Source organism: Pleurodeles waltl, chromosome 1_1, assembly GCF_031143425.1.
Source record: "Pleurodeles waltl isolate 20211129_DDA chromosome 1_1, aPleWal1.hap1.20221129, whole genome shotgun sequence".
Classification (NCBI taxonomy): domain Eukaryota; kingdom Metazoa; phylum Chordata; class Amphibia; order Caudata; family Salamandridae; genus Pleurodeles; species Pleurodeles waltl.
The window spans coordinates 143,921,161-143,940,160 of record NC_090436.1 but is presented as its reverse complement, the minus strand read 5'-3'; the positions used below and the strand labels follow the sequence as shown (position 1 = coordinate 143,940,160).

At 44.4% G+C, this 19,000-nt stretch overlaps 1 protein-coding gene across 1 annotated transcript in view; it reads left to right on the top strand.

Annotated features, from left to right (window-relative positions):
* LOC138276496 (E3 ubiquitin-protein ligase TRIM39-like) overlaps window positions 1-19,000 on the top strand; it is a 95,855-nt gene that overhangs the window by 60,057 nt on the left and 16,798 nt on the right. Inside the window, exons 3-4 of the mRNA XM_069219201.1 lie at window positions 7,129-7,359; window positions 16,173-16,195. Coding sequence (XP_069075302.1) covers window positions 7,129-7,359; window positions 16,173-16,195 — 254 coding nt within the window. The remainder of the gene's footprint in view (window positions 1-7,128; window positions 7,360-16,172; window positions 16,196-19,000) is intronic.

Genomic DNA, 19,000 nt, shown 5'->3' with positions numbered 1-19,000 from the left:
CTCAATCTTTACTTTTTGCCCACCCCTTGTTTGTGCTCTTTCCCGTTCCGGCTTTCTTTTTCCTTCCCCTCTTCACTTTCTTCAGTCTCTCACCAAACCCCATTTTACTACTACGATCTCCCAAACAGCCTCTAAATTCATCCTTCATGTATCCTCCTTTGCCTCATCCCACACCTCATTTTACCATTATGATCTACCTAATCCCTTTCTAGAGCCTCTTCTCTCCATTTACTCATCTCAAACCTCATCTTACTACTATGATCTGCCAAGTAATACTTTCAAGACTCTTCCCTCTCCCATCCCTCCATTATCTTATTCAATCCAGCTAACAGACTTGCATGTCCACTGCTCAGGTAACTCATATTTGCCTATACTAATCCACCACTAAACCGTTTTGGGCAGCAGAGTAGCAAGCTACTCGCCAAAAAGCACTTTGGCACCTTGTCAGAGGTAGTAAGCGCTATATAAATACAATTACAATTATGTCCTTTCATTTTCTTCTCTTCGTTATACCCTGTTTAATTTATGTACTATCTTTCAACTTCTTTTCACCTCTCTGCCTTTAGTTGCATATTTAATTTTCCTCACTTTGTGTTTGTTGTATTGTTTTGCTTATATATTTACCACCAGTGCAATTTCCCTTTGTTTCTCAAGACTTGTTTGACCCAATACCTCCGCTTTATTTCCTTTTTTGTTTCATGATTTATGTTCTTTATTTCTCGCATGCCTCTTCTTGCCAGGAATTTTTTTATGAACCAAATTTTATTGTTTTTACAACAAAGGTGCAACTGTAATACAACGCACAATATCAACATAGTGAATTCATAATTGTGACATCAGACAATAGAAGAAGCCGAAGTGTGCGTATCAGTTGCCATCAAGGCCGTAGTCTGTTCACCACCTCCCCTAGACCATCCTATGCCTACTGGGGGCAGCCCTGGGCTATATAAATTGGTTATTCAACCCTTGCACCCCATCTTTGAACACCATTCTGCAACCGTTAGTGGCATGGGGGACATCCAGCTGTGGGCAATATCACATTTGTCCACGACAGTGCCAATGCCTATTAGCGTATGCTCCCCCGCAGCCCTCCAACATGATCCAGGATACCCAGTAAGGCCACTCTAGGGGAACACTCAATGACCTCCCCAGAATCTCTGACATGGTTATGAAGATAGCAGACCAGTTTTTGGCAATGATGAGGCAGGCCCATACCGTGTGGAAAACCTTACCCTCTATGGCTGTGAATCTAGGACACGTCGGTATAGGGAAGGTACCCATTCTCCACATCTGTTACCGGGAGTAATAGGATGTGTGGAGGAATGTAAGCTGGATCAGGACTAACCGGGAAGGGATAACTAGTTCCCTAGGGTCATCCTGGCATCCCTCCTGTAACTTGTCCAGGTTTAGCTTTGTTGCCCAGTGAGACAACAGATAGGTGCTTTTCAGAAACTGTGCTACTCACATTTTAAGCCAATCCGAGCATGTGAGACAGCAGGCTGGCAGCCAATCCGAGCTTGCGAGGTAGCAGGCTGGCAGCCAATCCAAGCATATGCAACCCACCAACCACTTTCACAATTTAGGGCGGACCGCCTGGCATCACTCTGTCATGCGATTGACAGACTCATCCAGAGGCAGGAGGTACAACAAGAGCACCAATCACTCAGGGTCTTTGTTTTGAAGCCACATAGTGATTGGTCAGGTTTTGCTGCTCCCATCACTTGGCCCACCCCTTCATCTTTCTATCAGCGTGTGTGTGCCCAGCAAAGAGTGAGGTGAGTTGTATATGGTGTAAATCCTTCCAGGCGTCAAGCTTGCCTAGTGCTACCTGTTATGAAAACCATCACCCTACACACAGATTGTTTCTGTAAAGCACCCCGAAGAGACCTCTTGAAACAGCTGGAAGAGAGAGCTCACTAGGTATAGTACATTGAGAAATAATGCATCCACCAGGGGCGGCTCCTAGGCTAGCGCGGAGGAGCATCGATCTCCCGCCAGCAGCAGCAGCTGCAAATCCTTTAATACAAAACAATAGTTTTGTATTAAAAGGGATGGGGCCATGGTCTGTGGCGAGCTCTGAGGGGAGTGCACCATGCACCATCTCAGACTGGCTAAACACACATGCGCAGTGTGCTCGCTGGATAGAGAATGCACAGGCTCCCAGTCTGCCTGGGAATGCCCTGGCTGGGCACTCCCAGCCAATCCGAATGCTGCTCTAAGCAGCGTCAGGATTAGCCACAGGGCAGGCTTGGGAGCCTGTGCCTGCAGTCGACTTGAGAACGGAGGAGCGGAGCAGCGAGGCACGGAAATGAGTAAAGTTTAAAAAAAAAAAATATATATATATATTTCTCCCCCTTCCCACGCACCGCGCCGCCCCTTTTCCCTCCCACAAGCCGCCACTGGCATCCACTTTAGGAAACAGTATTTGATCTCATGGTCACAAGCTGGAATTCCCGTGGGTCCACTCAGCCTTTAATCCTTCTGAGGTTGATAAAGCGAGTGACATTGAGTTGGATAACAATATACATCTGTTATTTCAGTACCGAGAGACTCAAGATTGACTGTGTGCTTTACAGATAAAAATGTTGTCTTATATAGAAAGGAGAACCACCCCGAACCGAATCAGCAGTTTGAGAAAGTGGATCCACATCCTCAGCCTAGACGTTGTGTAAATTGGTTTTGAAAACACCCCAGTTTGGTCAAGTTGAAATTCCGTTATGACCAAGCAAGGCAATGCTCCATAAATGACTTAAAGGACTGCTGTGCAATCAGAAATGGTGTTTGCTTGACAGCCAGTCTCCCAGAGATGAGGGGGCATAACCTGACTTCTGGCCTATCTACTGCAGACCTGCTCTGAAGCGCCTACAAGCTTGGCTGCCGGATGAGGGAGAGAAGTAATCTGCCTGAGTCTGCAGATCACGATACTTTCCAGGAGTAGGGAGGTCCAGCGCATCCACAAAGAAGCAGACTACCAAGGACCTTAGGGCCCCCAGTCTCCCGTCTTAGTTCCTGGTGGGTTGTGCTTCTCGATGTCCCAGATAGGGCTGCAACTGTGTGGCTGCCATAGTCCCAGGCGAGGGCTGCAGCTCCATGAGTGCTATAGGGCCAGATGAGGGCAGTAACTGCCTGATTGCCATAGACCTTCATAAAGGCTACAACTGAGGGATTACCGTCGGCCTAGCCAGGTCTGTGCCTTCCTTAGGGCTATTCCCGACTGCAAACTCAAGCCTTTTGAAGGCCTGCTCAAAAGCTGTGCCTGTTACAAAGGGTCTTTATCCAGCAAGACTGCTATGGCCAGGCCAACACATGCTCCTGCACAGGACCCTGCACTACAACCTATCCAGCTGGGGGTGGGTGGGTCACTGTCAGACATGGCCTGCATCTGGCTTCGGCTCCCATCACAAGACTTGCCAGTTCCCTGCTTCTCCTGCTAGGTGCTGAGGAGGACCACCATCTCAACAAGGTAGCACCAGAAGAAACTCAAAAGTATCACCTCTACCAAGGAAAGGTAAGACAAAGTAAAGACGGAGAGCATTTGAACTTTGGGCTCATACAAACTGCACCTGAGCTTGATTCACGCTACTCTTGACTCACCGGAAGGGAGAGGAAGCCTGAACCAGGACATCACTGGGGAGGAGTAGAGAGGGGCGATGCTAGAGCCTTCAAGGGATTGCTCCCAGGGAAACTATCTTGTGTGCTCATTGCAATGTGTACTATTTAGTACAGCTGTGTGATTAAAGTACTTTCTTTCTTGTAAAGAAAAACACTTGGCTGGACATTAAGATTGTTGTGTCTGTAATTTGATTGCCGAGTTCTGAGGCCGAGCACCCCCACACTGCCGTCCTGTGAAGCCTGTGACTGCTCGCTACCCTGAGTCAAGTGCGGAAGGGATTTTTCATGACCTTGCAGACCATTTTATGAAGGGCCTGGGCCATTATTATCAAATGACTTCAACACCCCAGGGCTGAGGTTCTCTAGCTTCTTCCCCTTCTGTGGCTCCTCAAGCAGGATCTGGCAAGCGATTCAACACATTGCCCTGACTCTGCCATAGAGATTCTTTGAGGGACTTTTGAGGCCATTCTTTTAGTACAGCTAACTTTGAATATTCTGCTTCAGTCCTCAAACAGCCATGCACTCTTTCCTCACCTCTGGGATGAACTTATCTCTGTCCTTGGTGGAAAAGTTTGTGAAGTTCTTTCTTGTAGGCAGTGCCTGAAGGTGTCTCTACTCAGCGGGCTCCGTGCTGCTGTAGATGCTGTACACCCTGCTTGACTCACCGGGCAGTGATGCTGCAATTCTTGCCCCTGCCCAGTCGATGGGAGTCATGGTCCATGATGAGGGTACTGATGCTCATAACTTTAAGGAAACTGTGGCAGTGTCAGCATCATTCAAGAGTAGGTTATGACAGGATTGCGCTTTTGGTCAAGGGGTCTTGACCACGAGCTTGGGTTCTTTTCAGCCCCAATCTCAAACCCAGTGTATTCCTGCGGCTTAGTTCTGCAACTGGTTTGGGCAGTTCTGCAATTTTGCATTTTTCCACAAAGACTGGTCAGCCAAAGCTCTTCTAATCAATATATATATGTTGGAAATTGTTTGGCAATAGAGCAGCTCTGGCTTACTCTAAGGCAGGCAGTGACATTTTCATTACACATCCTCAAAACCTTTTTCTGAAGATCCATTATGTGAATGAATATAGCCTGTTGTTGGAAATAGCATCTTTATGTTGGGTCTATGATATGGTTAGATCTTCAAGAACCTAAGGATCTGATTTAGAATGAGCATAACATATTCTTTGTAAAGATATTTGTACTGACAGGTTATTCGATGGGGTTGAATCATTGCTTGATCAAAGGTGATTGGATATGTTTGTGACAATGCATCAGCAGGTGTGTTCTTGGACCTATGGATATAAGTAGTGAAGAAGACGTAGTGAGTAAAGGAATATGCACATCGAGTCTGGCACTGTTCATACACTGTACATAAAAGAGACACTGTAAATTTCTATGATAGTTCTATTCCGTGAAAGTCACCATCATGTGCAGTCGAGTTTAATTTGCCAGATGTTTTATAACTCTGTGTTGTCCTGCTCACGATCATTTAGTAGGTGAAAAAGGTAGCAGACTGGATGTTCAAATTAGTCGTAGTCCTGAGAGTACAAATCAGTTATCATTAGTCGATTCACTTTTATTAACTAGACCTGGGCTGAGGTCCCGGAGTTCTGCTGTGCAGAACTCCAGGAAGTGGTGAAAAAAGACCCCCACACTACTCGGAGTTCCGCGAGTGGCTGAGTTTGGGTAAGTCACGCTGTTCGCACTGATTTTCAGTGCCAGGAATTTAGTACCACGCTGTAAAATCAGAGCCAACAGCATCACGTGGAGGCCAGAAGACGCTAACGTCTTTATGCCGCTCGAGTAGATTTTCAACTCGAGCGACAGCTTCTCCAACGCGAGTGGCAGCTTTCTCAAAGTGAGCGGTAGTGACCTGCCGTAACTGCCCGCGTTCAGATATCGCGCTCATACTCGCCAACTCACCGATTTCTCAAGTTCACCAACTTAACGTTGGCAAGCTGCGGAACAGAAAAAACTCCGCTACGCGTCACTTTGCTGAGTTTTTTTAAATGCTGCGCTCCACGCGGAGTGGGCAAAACTCCGCAAGCTCTGCCGGTGGAGCAGAATACTTCATCCCTCCCTACTATTACCTTCCTAACACACATCATTATCATTAGATGAAATTATCTGAAATCAGATGTCTTATTAAAATCATCACTTTTCTTGAATATCTTGAGAAGGAAGGGTAGGCTCTGTGTCTTCAATAAAATGTATTCCGAGTTTGTTAAGGATATAAAGCAATACAAGACAAGGCAGAACTACTGCCTGGAAATAATTCAGACAGGAGCACTGCCTGCACTATTTCAGTGTGCTTTTCATCCAAAACGTGATGCTCCATCCATCAATGTAAAAACTGCCATTAAGTTTATCTAATTCCTGTACACTATTACATATCTGATCAGTCATTTCCAATTAACTCGGTGGGGGGAGCTAATTGTTGAGGCCTTTATGGGGAAGAAATGCACTGCTCAGTGGGGCTGTGGGTTAGCATAGCACAGCTCAGTAGAGGGCTGTGTGAGTGGGCAGTGCACAGCTCAGTCCTGATCGTGTGGATGGGCAGTGCACACCTCAGTGGGCAGATTGACTGGGGAGCTGAGTGGTTGAGCAGTGCACAGATCAGTGGGGGATGTTTGGGTCATCAGAACATAGCTCAGTGTGGAGGTGTTGTGGGTGGAAAGTATAGAGCTGAGTGGGAAGGGCTATGTGTAGGCAGTGTTCAACTCAATGCAGCAGATGCTGTTTAGTGTCATCTGGGTGGGCAATGTAAAGGCTAGCGGGAGGCTGTGTGGGTGGGCAGTGTGCTGCTCATTGGGGATGTAGGTTGGTAGTGCACAGCTCTGTGGAGGGCTCAGTGGGTGGGTAGTGCAGAGCTCACTACGATTCTGGTTGCGTGGGCAGTGCAGAGCTCACTGTGTGGATTGTGTATAGGGCTTTGTGGGTGAGCAGTGTACAGCTCAGTGGGGGAAGGCAGTGCACAGTTTAGCAGAGGCTGTGTAGCGGTGAATTTGCATTTCAGCCTGGGGCAATGTGGGTGGGTAGTACACAGATCAGTGGAGGGCTGTGTGGGGGAGCAGTGCCCAGCTCAGTGGAGGGCAGAGTGGCGGACCAGTGCACAGCTCCATGGAGGTCTGTGTGAGTACATAGTGCACGGCTTAGTGGTAGGAGGTGGATCGGTAGTTCACAGCTCAGTGAGGGAGCTGTGTGTAGCACACAACTCTGGGGGTCAATGTGAGAGGGCAGTGCACAGCTCAGGAGTCAGGTGGATGAGCAGGGCATAGCTCAGATGGGTCTCTGTGGGTGTATAGTGCACAGTGCATTGAAGGCCAGTGTGCACTGCACAACTGAGTAGGGGTCTGTATGGGTGACAGTGCACAGTTCCTTTCAGGGTTATGGGGTCTGTGTGGGTGGAAAGTGCACAGCTCAATTGGGGATCTGTGTGCGTGTGCATTACTCAGCCCAGTGTGGGTGGTCTGTGTTAGAAAGCTTCATAGAATCTAACCATCATTTTCTGTGTTGATAGAACAAGGTGAGAGCTGAGAAGGAGAACATTGCGTCTGTGATTGAACAGCTGCGCCAGCTCCTGAGATACGAAGAGCAGACATTGTATGGAAGACTGGACGAGATGGAGAAGAGAATTAACATGGCCCAAAATGCAAATATCTCCAAACTATCCAATCAAATCACCTCTCTCAATGCTCTGGTAACAGATTTAGAGAAGAAATGCACGGAATCAGCTTTGGACCTCCTGAAGGTGAGACACTGCTTGGCAAATACAAGACAATACAGGAGTGCTGCATTCATGTGGTGTGAGAGGAGTTTAAAGTAAGAGTGGAACATGCATGATGAACAAACAGGGTTAATTCATCATGGCCTCATGTATTATCACAATCCAGTTGCATAAACAGACAGATTCAACTACCTTCAAATCCTTGTGTTTTGACAGCCAAGCGCAATGTACAGGCAGGTTCAGTATAGACCACCCTTCTTATGGTTGTGTGACATGACCACACGTTCCTTCACCACACACAATTTTACGTCACAGACTTTACAGTGCACACCACTACCACACATTCAAATTCATTCACATGTGAAATACCTTCACCACGCAATCCACTAGCAGGCACACTTTCACCACGCTTACTGTTCCAGAAACATCCAGTCACAGTCCAACATTGCCATCTACTGTTCAAAATGTATACATGAATTCTTAGTATGTTATTGTTCACAAAATGTACATATTAATGTAAAAAAAAATACATTTATGTCGATTCAGGGATGTGGACGCTCGATGCCTGGGACATATTGTTTGGGGTAAAGGGCAACAGGTTTTCATGTTTATTTTGTCCTTGGGACCAGCAGGCCCAGTCCCCTGCAGCACAAACCCTTTGGCTGCCAGTTTACAGAGAAGGGAAATGTCTGTAGTTGAGGTGTTATGTGTATTTGTAAATAAGACGTTTTAAGGTCACACTGCACTACTGGCAGTGGTTCCAGTAAAAAAAAAAAAAAAAAAAGTGAACACACGTTTGAAAAGTTTAACTATATGAGGCTGAGTATAATGCTCCCAGAATGATCTCTGATTAGATGCAAATGTTTGAAGAAGCTTGGAAGCAAGAGTGATGATTCTTCGCTTTCAAAATAAAATGTTCAGAAAAAAATTCAAGCAAGAAAAAAAATGTTTTGCTACTAAGAAATTTGAGGTGCTATTTCTTTGAAGCGTTATTTAGTAAAATGTGTTAATGCATGCTAGTATTTCCCAAAAATATTCCTAATGGAAAATCAGTGTTACCATTTTCAACAAGATTATGGGAAGCATGAAAATAAATAAGCACTGCCAAAGCCAACGATCTAATATTTTTTGTGAGTCTTTTGGTTTTGTCAACGTATGCCTTGTTTTGACATGGCTTTTGTGATATTTTATTGTCGTGGGAGCTGTCAGGCCCTCACCATTGTAACAAACATTGGCAAAAAGAAAAAAGTTTTTGGTCTCAAAAAGCACTCATTGCCACCAGTGGCGTAACAAAGGCCCCACAGCCCCCCTGCTGGGGGCTCCCTCAGCACAGCACCTGCCCTGAGTGAGTTTGGAAGGTGGGGGAGGTGCCATTTTCTTTGCAGGGTGTCCCCTCCAGTTTAGTTATGCCACTGATTGTCACAGTAGTTTCTGTCACTGAAGAAAACTACTTTGTGTGCCACTATGCTCCTTGTGGAAGAGCAGAATGTGATCACTCGCTGTAAAGCCAGCCGATAGATAGAGAATTTTTTTTTTGTTAACACCAGGCCTAATTAGGTACCCAATTCTCAAATAAAGTCACAAAAGTGCACCCATAGTATATGTCTTTGAATTAGCGGCTTTCATGAATTCATAAGAACTTACAGAAGTAGACCAGGAAATCGTACTCCTAGAAAATATTTGTGAACTGTATTTTAGCACGAACAAATATGCTTCTGTAGATTTGCTCATGTGAAAATCTATTGAGGGTTTACAAGTTCACTTTCCCTCCAACAATTTTTTTCCCAGCCCTGGAAGAACTTCTACTTCTGCCATTGTCAGCAGTAAATTTCCAACCTTTCTCATTATGGGAAAAGATTAGCTAAGAGCTAGTGAAAATCCGTTAAAACATGCAAGTTTGCAGACTCAAAGGCATTCCAGCCCTGGAACTATTGCTTACTGCTTCCTCCAGCTGGTGAATGTACATCTGTGGAAAGGTGGCAAAATAAGGAAATTGCTATAGTAAGTATTCAAGCCCTACTATAGTAGTAGCCCTGGCATAATCAGAGAGGCTGTTATCAGGGCTCTTACACAATGAGCTTGTTGCCATAATTTGTCACCGCACTACCTGGCCCCAAAGGGACAAGTAGATTTTTTAACAGGACAAGTAGATTTAAGAAGCAACCTGTCCCATGCACAAGTAGATATTTTATTGAATTCCACACCCCTGCAATTACAGGTTTGCTACTATATTTTTAAGGGGAGACCTCCCAACCCCCTTTATTTTTAATTACCCGTAAAAATATATAAACTACTCATCACATACTCACCAGTACAAACATATATGCGTTGTAAAGCCTTGCGTGGGTAAAGACTTGCATAGTAAAAGTAATTGCGATGTAAGAAATGCGTTCTAATTGCATTGGTAAAACTTTCATTGTAAAGGCTGTCCCCCCTTCTTATACACTAAGGCCCAGATTTACAAGATTTTTCTTGCTTTGCTTTGCTGATGCGCCAGATATCTTGGGCCCCCCACCTAACGGCACAACGGGTGCACCGTATTTACAATACGGCACACCATGGCGCACGTTAGGCCAACAGTGTCAACATTGTTTATACTATTGTGGTGCTTTGCTCCTCTAGCATCAAAAATCTTGACGCTAGTGGAGCAAATTGCAAGGAAGCCCATTGATTACAATGAGTGCATCCTTTTAACACCTGCTTGGAGCAGGCATTAAAAATGACGCCAAAAATGATGCAATGAAATCATGTAGAATTAATTGCGCCATTTTTGCGGGCCTCCTAACACCAAAGCGCCCCCTTGCATTCATTATGCCTTGGTGCAAGCATAATGTGGCGCAAAAGCTTGCAAAGTGGCGCAATGCGTGCATTGCGCCACTTTGTAATTATGACGCAGCTATTTTTTTGCCTTGTTGAGCCACATTAGCATAAAAAATTACGCTAATGTGGCGCAAGGAGGTGCTAGGGCCTTGTAAATCGGGCCATAAAAGTTCTACACGTTATAAAGAATACTGTAGGCTGGATCATGTGGCTCCAGAATATCAGACTGTTCTGTATCATGTGACCCCTTTAAAAATATCACATGTCTGTGTCATGTGATCCCATTCAGAATATCAGACTATGCCATCCTGTCACCATATTCAGAAAATACATTTTTGGGTGTCAGGATATGCTATTGAGAATGTCACTTTCTCTGCTGTGCAATTTCATCCTTTTCAGAATATCAAATATTACAAACTGTGCTGATGTGATGAAACTGGTTCATTATACTGTGTGGTTGGGTGACCTCACCATGTAATAAACTCACTAACCCATCTTGGGTACAATCAGGCTTGTGTGAAAAACCTTACCTCAACACCGGATAGCTGTGGCTTTGAGCAGTCAGCTTCTAACATGTGCAAAGCATTTAGAAGTACCAAAATAGCTGAACAAGAAAGAAACATGATTCCAAGCAAATCTGACACCAAGGGCCTCATTATGACCATGGCGGTCACCAGACCGCCAAGGTCGCGGTCGGACTGCAGCCGAAGTGGTGGTCCGACCGTGGCGAAAGCTCCACGGTCAGACCGCTGGCACCACCAGGTTGGCGCCAGTCGACAGCCTGGTGGTTTTTGCGGTTGTAATCCACCAGGGCAGCGCTGCCTCTGGATTACGAGCCCCCTTTCTGTCAGCCATTGCATGGTGGAAGCCCTACCATGCAAACGCTGGCAGAAAGGGGGCACCGGGGGCCCCATGGGGCCCCTGCACTGCCCATGCACTTGGCATGGGCAGTGCAAGGTCTCCCATGGACAACCCCGTCACACTTTCCACTGCCCGAAATACGGGCAGTGGAAATCGCGATGGGTGCTGCTGCATCCGCCACACCGTCACATTGGCACCGGCTCGATTACGATCCAGCATCAATGTTAAGGCCCTGTTCATTGCAGGGCCGGAAGGCGGAAACGCTGTTCTTGCCACGCAGGTGGACTGATGGCCTTACGAGTTTGGCGGGCGGCCTAATTTATAAAAATAGATTTTATTTTTATGAATTTGTAGTCACCAAAACAAACAAAATCCACCATAGGGCTCTGAAAATACAAGTTATTAAGCAAACAGTAAATCACAGCTTTTCACCGAAATCACAAACAAGCATTGGCAACTACCATAGTTAGCTGTTGCTTTCACAACTTTTGTGAACTTGTGTTTGACTACTCTGGCCGGCTTTGTGTGACCAACTTTAGCAAGGAGCAAGTCACAGGGACAAATAAGGATTGGCAGGACAGTCTCCAGTGCAGTTCAGGTTTTATTTCAAGAACCGCCATAGGCTTTAATGGAGTAGTCCTCCTGATGCAAGGGATATAGGATGCTGAAGGTACTCAAGAATGCTGATCCAGTGAAAGGGGTCTTTCTGAAGCTACTCCCTTCTCCCACAAGTACAATGGGGTGACTATGACCAAAGGAGTCAATGTTCCTCGAATACCGGGTAAAGCACATTAAATTCGACTTGGGCATTAAGTTGGGTTTAATATTATTCTTTTCATACCTTGAAGTACCAACTTTAACCTTTCATGACAATTTGGAGTTTTAGCTGTTAGAACATGTAAAAACACAGACATGCAGCGTGCAGCTAATCATAAAGCATATTATATTGGCACACGGAAGAAGCAGGGTCTTCCCACATAAAACAGTATGAATACAGAAACTGCAACAGTCTCACCCTCATTGGTGTAGCGCCTGTGGGCGTTCCTGCAGCAATAAGAAGCAGATCCAGTCTACATTGTTCCCATCCCCTGCAGGAAATAAATGCATCTGGCACAGTTATGAAGTACAATGTTTAAACCCAACCTGTACCTGTATGGTGTCATCTATGTTACTGGTGCATCCTCACCCTCCTCCCCAGATATTGTTCCAGTGTCAACTCCAGCCAAATAAGCCTGATATGGCCCCATATATCTTGTGGGAGGCTACACCTTGGGAGTAATTCATTGTATATGTCTGTCTGTGTGTTACAATATGCTATATCTTTGTGCCATTCTTGTAAAGTTGGTAGAGACCATTGTATTGCCATCCTGCGTTTCACAAGTAGTAAGGTTATGGCATCCAGTCACTTAACAGAGCTCTGTATCTCTCTGTTGGACCCTAGTAATGCCAGCAGCAGTTACATATTCTACTTTTTGATGGGCATCACTCAGCCTTGCAGGTCAATAAGCCTAACTTATAAGTGACTTATATATATTAGAAAGGAAAGTCTGGACTTTGTAATTATTTAAAATGGCAAGTTGCGTTATCAGTTTGAAAACTGCTCTGCCAGACAGCAGTGGTGGGCTGGGAGTCATGCTCTAACTGTGTCAGACTTGTGGTGGAACAATATGTGCTGCAATCCACATGGGCCACTTTAACGTATAGGCCCTGAGTACCCCTGGTTGCATGTACTAAGGACTATAAGTAAATTAACGTAGGCCAACTGTGGGTGAACCAATCAGACATGCACTTTTTTAAGGGTCAGAGCACTGGCCTGAGGCCTGGTTGGCAGGACTCGGTCCACACTCAGAGTTGAAAAACCAGCAGCATCAGTCCAAAACTTTGCGAGTGATCATGCAGAAATGGGCATTTATTTACAGCTGCCATTTGACCCAGTTGAATAGATTTCAGACTCTGTGCCGTATTATGTGGCCTCATTCAAAATGTCACAAATGATGCTGTGACATCTTCAGTGCAACGGGGATGTAATCAGTGAGCTTGGGGGCGGCATCAAAGATATGGCTAAAAAGAACAAAATATTCCAACTATTTTGATGATCTTTTGTCTTCAGGTAACAGCATGCAAGTTAAACTAATCAGCAAGAGATGTCCGAATTTACGTTATGAAACCTTTGTTGGTTAATGCAATTACTGCAGGTATCTGTGGTGACCAGAGGGAGCCACAAAATTGAATCTTGGTTGGTGCAGTGAGAAAGAGTGACTTGTGTATGTTTAGTGCACCAAGGTCCCCGTCTTCCAGCACATAAGTACTGTGAATACTTCAGACAATATAATAATCTTTCATTACACATATTATAAATTAGACTGCCACAAAATGTGCCAAAAGATTTAGGTTTAAGATAAAAAAAGTGTTTTTTAAAATATAGATCTTAGTAATATGCAGACTGCATCTAGTGCAAACGTCCATTAAAGGCATGCAGTCCACAACTCAGCTAAATACACCCTTTCAAGACCGCTCAAAAACAATAGGGGGCATACTTATACATGTTTTACGTCGAATTTGCATCATTTTTGTACGCAAATTCGGTGCAAAACTAACGCCATATTTATACTTTGCCGCTAGACCCATCTAGCGCCAAAGTTATGGAGTTAAAGTCATTTTTGGGACGTGGAAATCTACCTTGCGTCAATGAGATGCAAGGTAGGAGTTCCCGTCATTTTGACTCTATGGCCTAAGCGCCATATTTATCCCCCTGTGCTAAAATCACGCACGGGGGAAGGAGGGGTCAAATAATGGTGCAAAGCCTGCTTTGCACCATTATTTAATGCCTGGGTCCGAGACCAGGGAAAGAGCCCACAGGTGCCCTTCCCTGGCCCCAGGGACACCCCCACTCACCCCCACCCACACCAGAGGGACATCGTAGGATGGGGGACCCATCCCAGGTAGGTCTCGGTAGGTATACATATATATTTTTTTCCCCTTCGAGGGCCCTAACCTGGGGCCCCCTGCATGGCACTGGCCCCACTAGCCATGTCCATGGGGGATGTGCACCAGGTAATGGCATTACTCTAACTAGAGGCAATTTTTTTGACTCTAAACAGTGTAGCGCCATTATTCTGCGCACAACCTCCGGTTTCCCCTACGCCTCCCCCACCTGGTTAGCGTCACTGTAAATGACGCTAACTACGCATTACCTCCGGCTAGCACCATTCCTTAAATATGGCGCCCGGCTGGTGTCCAGGAATGGCGCTAGCCGGCGCTATACTTTTACACGCAAAACTGCGATAACACAGTTTTGCGTGTAAAAGTATAAATCAGGGCCTAAATCTTGTTGTCATGAGCCTTCAAGCGTCTCCATCAGTTAAAGTCAGTACCAGCTACAAGCAATCTTTACATTTGCATATTAACCAACTGTACACATTTGCATTTCTTCCAGGACACAGGTACCCAGGTGAGAAGGCTTGTTTCTTGTATAGCTTTCTGCCCCCTGGCGAAGCTGAGGCATCTCCAATGTTAGAACCGCCCCAAGACCGTTGTCCTTTAACATAAAGCAGAGGAACTGTTTTTCACAAATTAAAGAGGTATGGGCACGCACGTTGTGTCCCTCAGATCTCACCACTTGGACCTCTGGTCACATGACCCATTTGAAATATTGCAGACTAGGCTGCATCATTGAAGCAATTACCGTGCATCCTGTGATACCACTCAGAATATTACAGGCTGTGTAACCCCATTCTGAAAATCATAAACTGTACTGAGTCACATGACCCCACCCAGAATATTACACTGTGCTGTGTCGCGTAACCTTATTCAGAATGTGGTTATAGATTCCTTTTATTATTAAAACCCTCCCAATTCTGCAGTTATGGTTAGAGTTACTTCAAGTAACTATAACTCGCATCTAAGGTAACTATAACTCGCTCCCTTGCCATGGACTGCTAATTGCCCCAGATATTACAGCACTCATTACAACTTTTATAACGTTAATAAAAATATCAATGAAACATTAGAGTTCAAATTATTGAAAAAAGAATTGTGCATGGAAGGGGCGCACGTTATAGTTAATTGAAATAACTATAAGTACTGAATTTCTCTGTTTTTTTCTGAGTAAATTCAGAACCTAACTATTCCAGTAACCTTTGTTTTTTAAGTCAATTTTCAAGATTTAAAAAAAATAATATATATATATATATATATATATATGTATAAATATGTATATGTATAAATATGTATATATGTAAAAGGCATGCGTCTTAAAGGCTTGCATTGTATTACATACAACTAAAGACAAGGAGAGAGGACACTGGTTAAGAATGCACATGGACTGTTCTATGTCACTGTATTCAGAACATTGCAGACCCTCAGGTGATCCCATTCAGAGTATCACACACCGTCATGTGACCACAGTCAGAATATCACCAACTGTCATATGATCATATTCAGAATGTCACATTGCTGTGTCCACAGACTGAATGCAGAATATCACAGACTGTGCCACCTTCAAAATATCACAGACTGTCATATGTCCTCCATCACAGAATAAGCTGTCATGTGACCGCATTTAGAATACCACACACTGTAATGTACTCTCAATATACTCGGCACACTGTGCTGTAACATGTGACGTCATGCAGAATATCACAGACGGTGTTGGGTCACGATATTCAGAACATCACAGGCTACGTGAAGTGATCCACTTCAGAATATGTGAATTCCGAGTATCACAGACTGTGCTGTGTGATGTTACCCCATTCATAAAATCACAGATTTTACTGTGATGTGATGCCTTTCAAAACATCACAGATTGTTCTGTCATGTGACTCCATTCAGAGTATCACAGACTTTGTCACGTGACACATTCAGAAAACCACAGACAGTACTGCCATCTGCCCTCATTCAGAATTTAAAAGCTCTGTTGTCCTGTGGGCCCATTTGGGATATCACAAACTGTGCTATGTCATGTGACCCTATATGAATACCACAAAGTATGTGTTAAGGTGTGAGATTGTGTCCTTAGTGTCTCCTTCGGTGAGATAGTTGTGTGTATGTGTAACTTAACTTGAATTTCACAACTTATAATACACTTAAACTGCTGCCAGATATTTGAAATCTAATAAGGAAACTGATGTCCTTTTGCCTGTTCTTCTGTTTTGCAGGATGTTAGAAGCACCCTGGACAGGTAAGGTTGGTTTATTGTCCTCCTCTCAGTGTGTAAGAAGCAGGTCTGGCTGCAGTGTGGAAATGTCAGTTCTGAACTCACACAAATCCACCCTTGCTGCCAAAGCAATACTCCCTCATTCTATTATTATATGTAGATCACCTCGTAGGTACGCTCTTGTCTTCAAATGCTCTAAACAGTGTTGAAGTCCTCGACTTATTCTCAAAACAACCACAGTCTTTAAAAACTGTATTCATTTTAAGAAACATTAGTTGAGTTCTCAAAAACGAACTTGAGACTTTAGTGAACTCAAAGTCTTTTGGAAATACCCACTGGGCCCGGGGAAACTCCCTGCTGCTCTCTGCTGTGTATTGTTGATATAAACTACCCCAAACTTTCCACAAACCCAAAGCACTCAAAGCCTTCTTCAATACTTTCTGAAGGTCGCACCAATCCTCAAAAGTCACTCAAATCCTTAGAAACATCATTGGAATTGCCTGAAAACCACACCCACTCCGAAACCTATCTCATCCTTTCGTAAGGAGACTGTGTAGGGCCATAGAGGTTAACAACCCTAGTCTTTACCCTACTTTAAGGAGTATACATATGTATTACTTGTCCATCTCTGACTGGGAAAGGCCCAAGGATCCAAAGCTAGATTTCTAATAAAAATGAAAGTGGGCACGGTTTTCAAAAGTATTCCTGGGGATTAGCAGCTATATGAAAGCTACTAATTCAGAGACAATGGCATGTATGGAAGAGAGACTTACCCCACTTGTACAAACTGAGGCAACGTTATGCGTTTGCTGAGTTACAATATTATAATACATTTGTTATTCAGGCTTACTATTTCATGTTCAAAGGTTTTATGCATAATAATACATTCCACACAGATGCTATATGTTGAGAATACTTTGCGGAAAGTAACATCTCACCTGATTGTAATATTAACACTAGGGCTTTCCCAAGGGAAAAGATTTCCAGGAGTTATTAAAATTTAAAACACACCTCTACCATTATAGTGATATGCCCTGCACATCAAGCCATCAGTTTCCATCCCTATTGAGAGCTTCAAAAGAAAGAAGTTTATAAACATGAGAAGTAAGTGGAGTGCAGCACTTGTTGAAAAAACAGACAAGATCAAATGGGCATGGATGGTATCAGTATCATTCAGTGTCAGAAATGTAGAAGAAAGAATGGCCCTTTAAGACATTGCTCAGGGCTAGTGAAAGTAGCAGTTCAATTAAGATGTCCTGCATGTACTAGAATACTCAGCAAAGAAAGGGGCTCATAGCTTTCTCTGAGTCACAATGTACAAAATGCAGGTATAAAGAAGGTAATTCTAAAAAGGTTTATTTCAAATACTTGTTTCACTTTGTGCCTTCTTTTATTTTTACTCATTCTTTAGTAACATCGCTCCAGTCCTCAAAGAGCTCCTCCAGTTCCCAAAAACCCAACTCTGTCCCTCAGATCTACTCCTAGCCCTAAGAAACCTTACTTCGTCCCTCGATGACTTCCTTTCAATTCACAGCATGCTCAGCTGTCAGCATCAAATCAATCCTCTAAACTTTGAAAGTGCTCCATAAACCTCGCCTTTGGCAACAGAGAAGGGAGAGAGGGATAGAGCTTAACATATTCCTAGAGAGAGGAGATGAAAAGAGAAAGAGAGGTAGAAGAGACAAAGGCAGTTGAACTGGACTGGAATCAGAAGAAGGTAGAGATAGAGGGAGGTGGTGGAAACGAGATGAGCAAAAGAGACACAGCAGGAATTGGAGGGGTGGTTCTGGTGGCTAGTGGCACCATTTTACTTTTAGAGCACATGCTTTAGTATAATGTGAAAACAGTTTGGGTCCTAACTGACGGACCTATGATCTAATACTTTACTTTAATGGCACCTGGAAGCAGTTCACTGCTGAACGTGAAAATCCTTGTTAACAAGAAGAACTAAAAAGAAAGTTGAGGAATCACATAGAGGGGTGTTAGAAGCAGCAGCCAAGAAGTAGTCAATTTAAAGACCAGGTACTAACCTTGTAATGAGATATTCACAAGCAGAATCTGAAGTAGGGTCCAAAACGGAGGACCTCAGAGCCTGCAGGGCGCAGGACCTTAGGCACTTCAAGATGCTGGACCTCAAAGTCTGCAAGGTGGAGGACCTGAAAGACTCCAGGGTGCATTGCCTTAGAGACTCCAAGGTGAAGGTGCACAGTCTCCAATGTGCGGGGCCTCAAATACTCCGAAGTGCAGGACCTCAGAGCTTCCAAGGTGCAAGACCTTAAAGACTACAAGGTGCAGGAGCTTAAAGACTACAAGTGCAGGACCTCAGAGCCTGCACACTACAGCACCTCAAAGAGTCCAACAGTCCAAGGTGCAGAACTTCAGTGAGTCCAGTGTGCTGAGATTCAGGGACTCAAGGTGCAGAATACTAGGGACTCCAAGATGCAAGATGTAAGTGAGTGCAGGTCTTTAGGGACTTCAAGGTACAGGCATCCACTTATTTCAAGGTACAGGGATCCAGAGAATCCAAAGCAAAGGAATCCACAGATTCTAAGATACAGGGATCCAGGTATTCCAAAGTGCCAAAACTGCAGAAATTAGCAGGATCATGCATCAGGAGACTTCAAGGTGTAAGGGTTCAAGGATTTCTAAATACAAGAGCTCTTGGGATTTGAAAGTGCAGGACATCTAGAAATGATAAGTGGCAGGGAAACAGAGATTTCACAGTGTAGGATTTCACCGACACTTGTTTTTAGCACTACTGAGATTTTCACATGCAGGATGCTTAAGATACTTATTTTAAGAGCCTCAGAGTCGAGTCAGTGTTGGGCT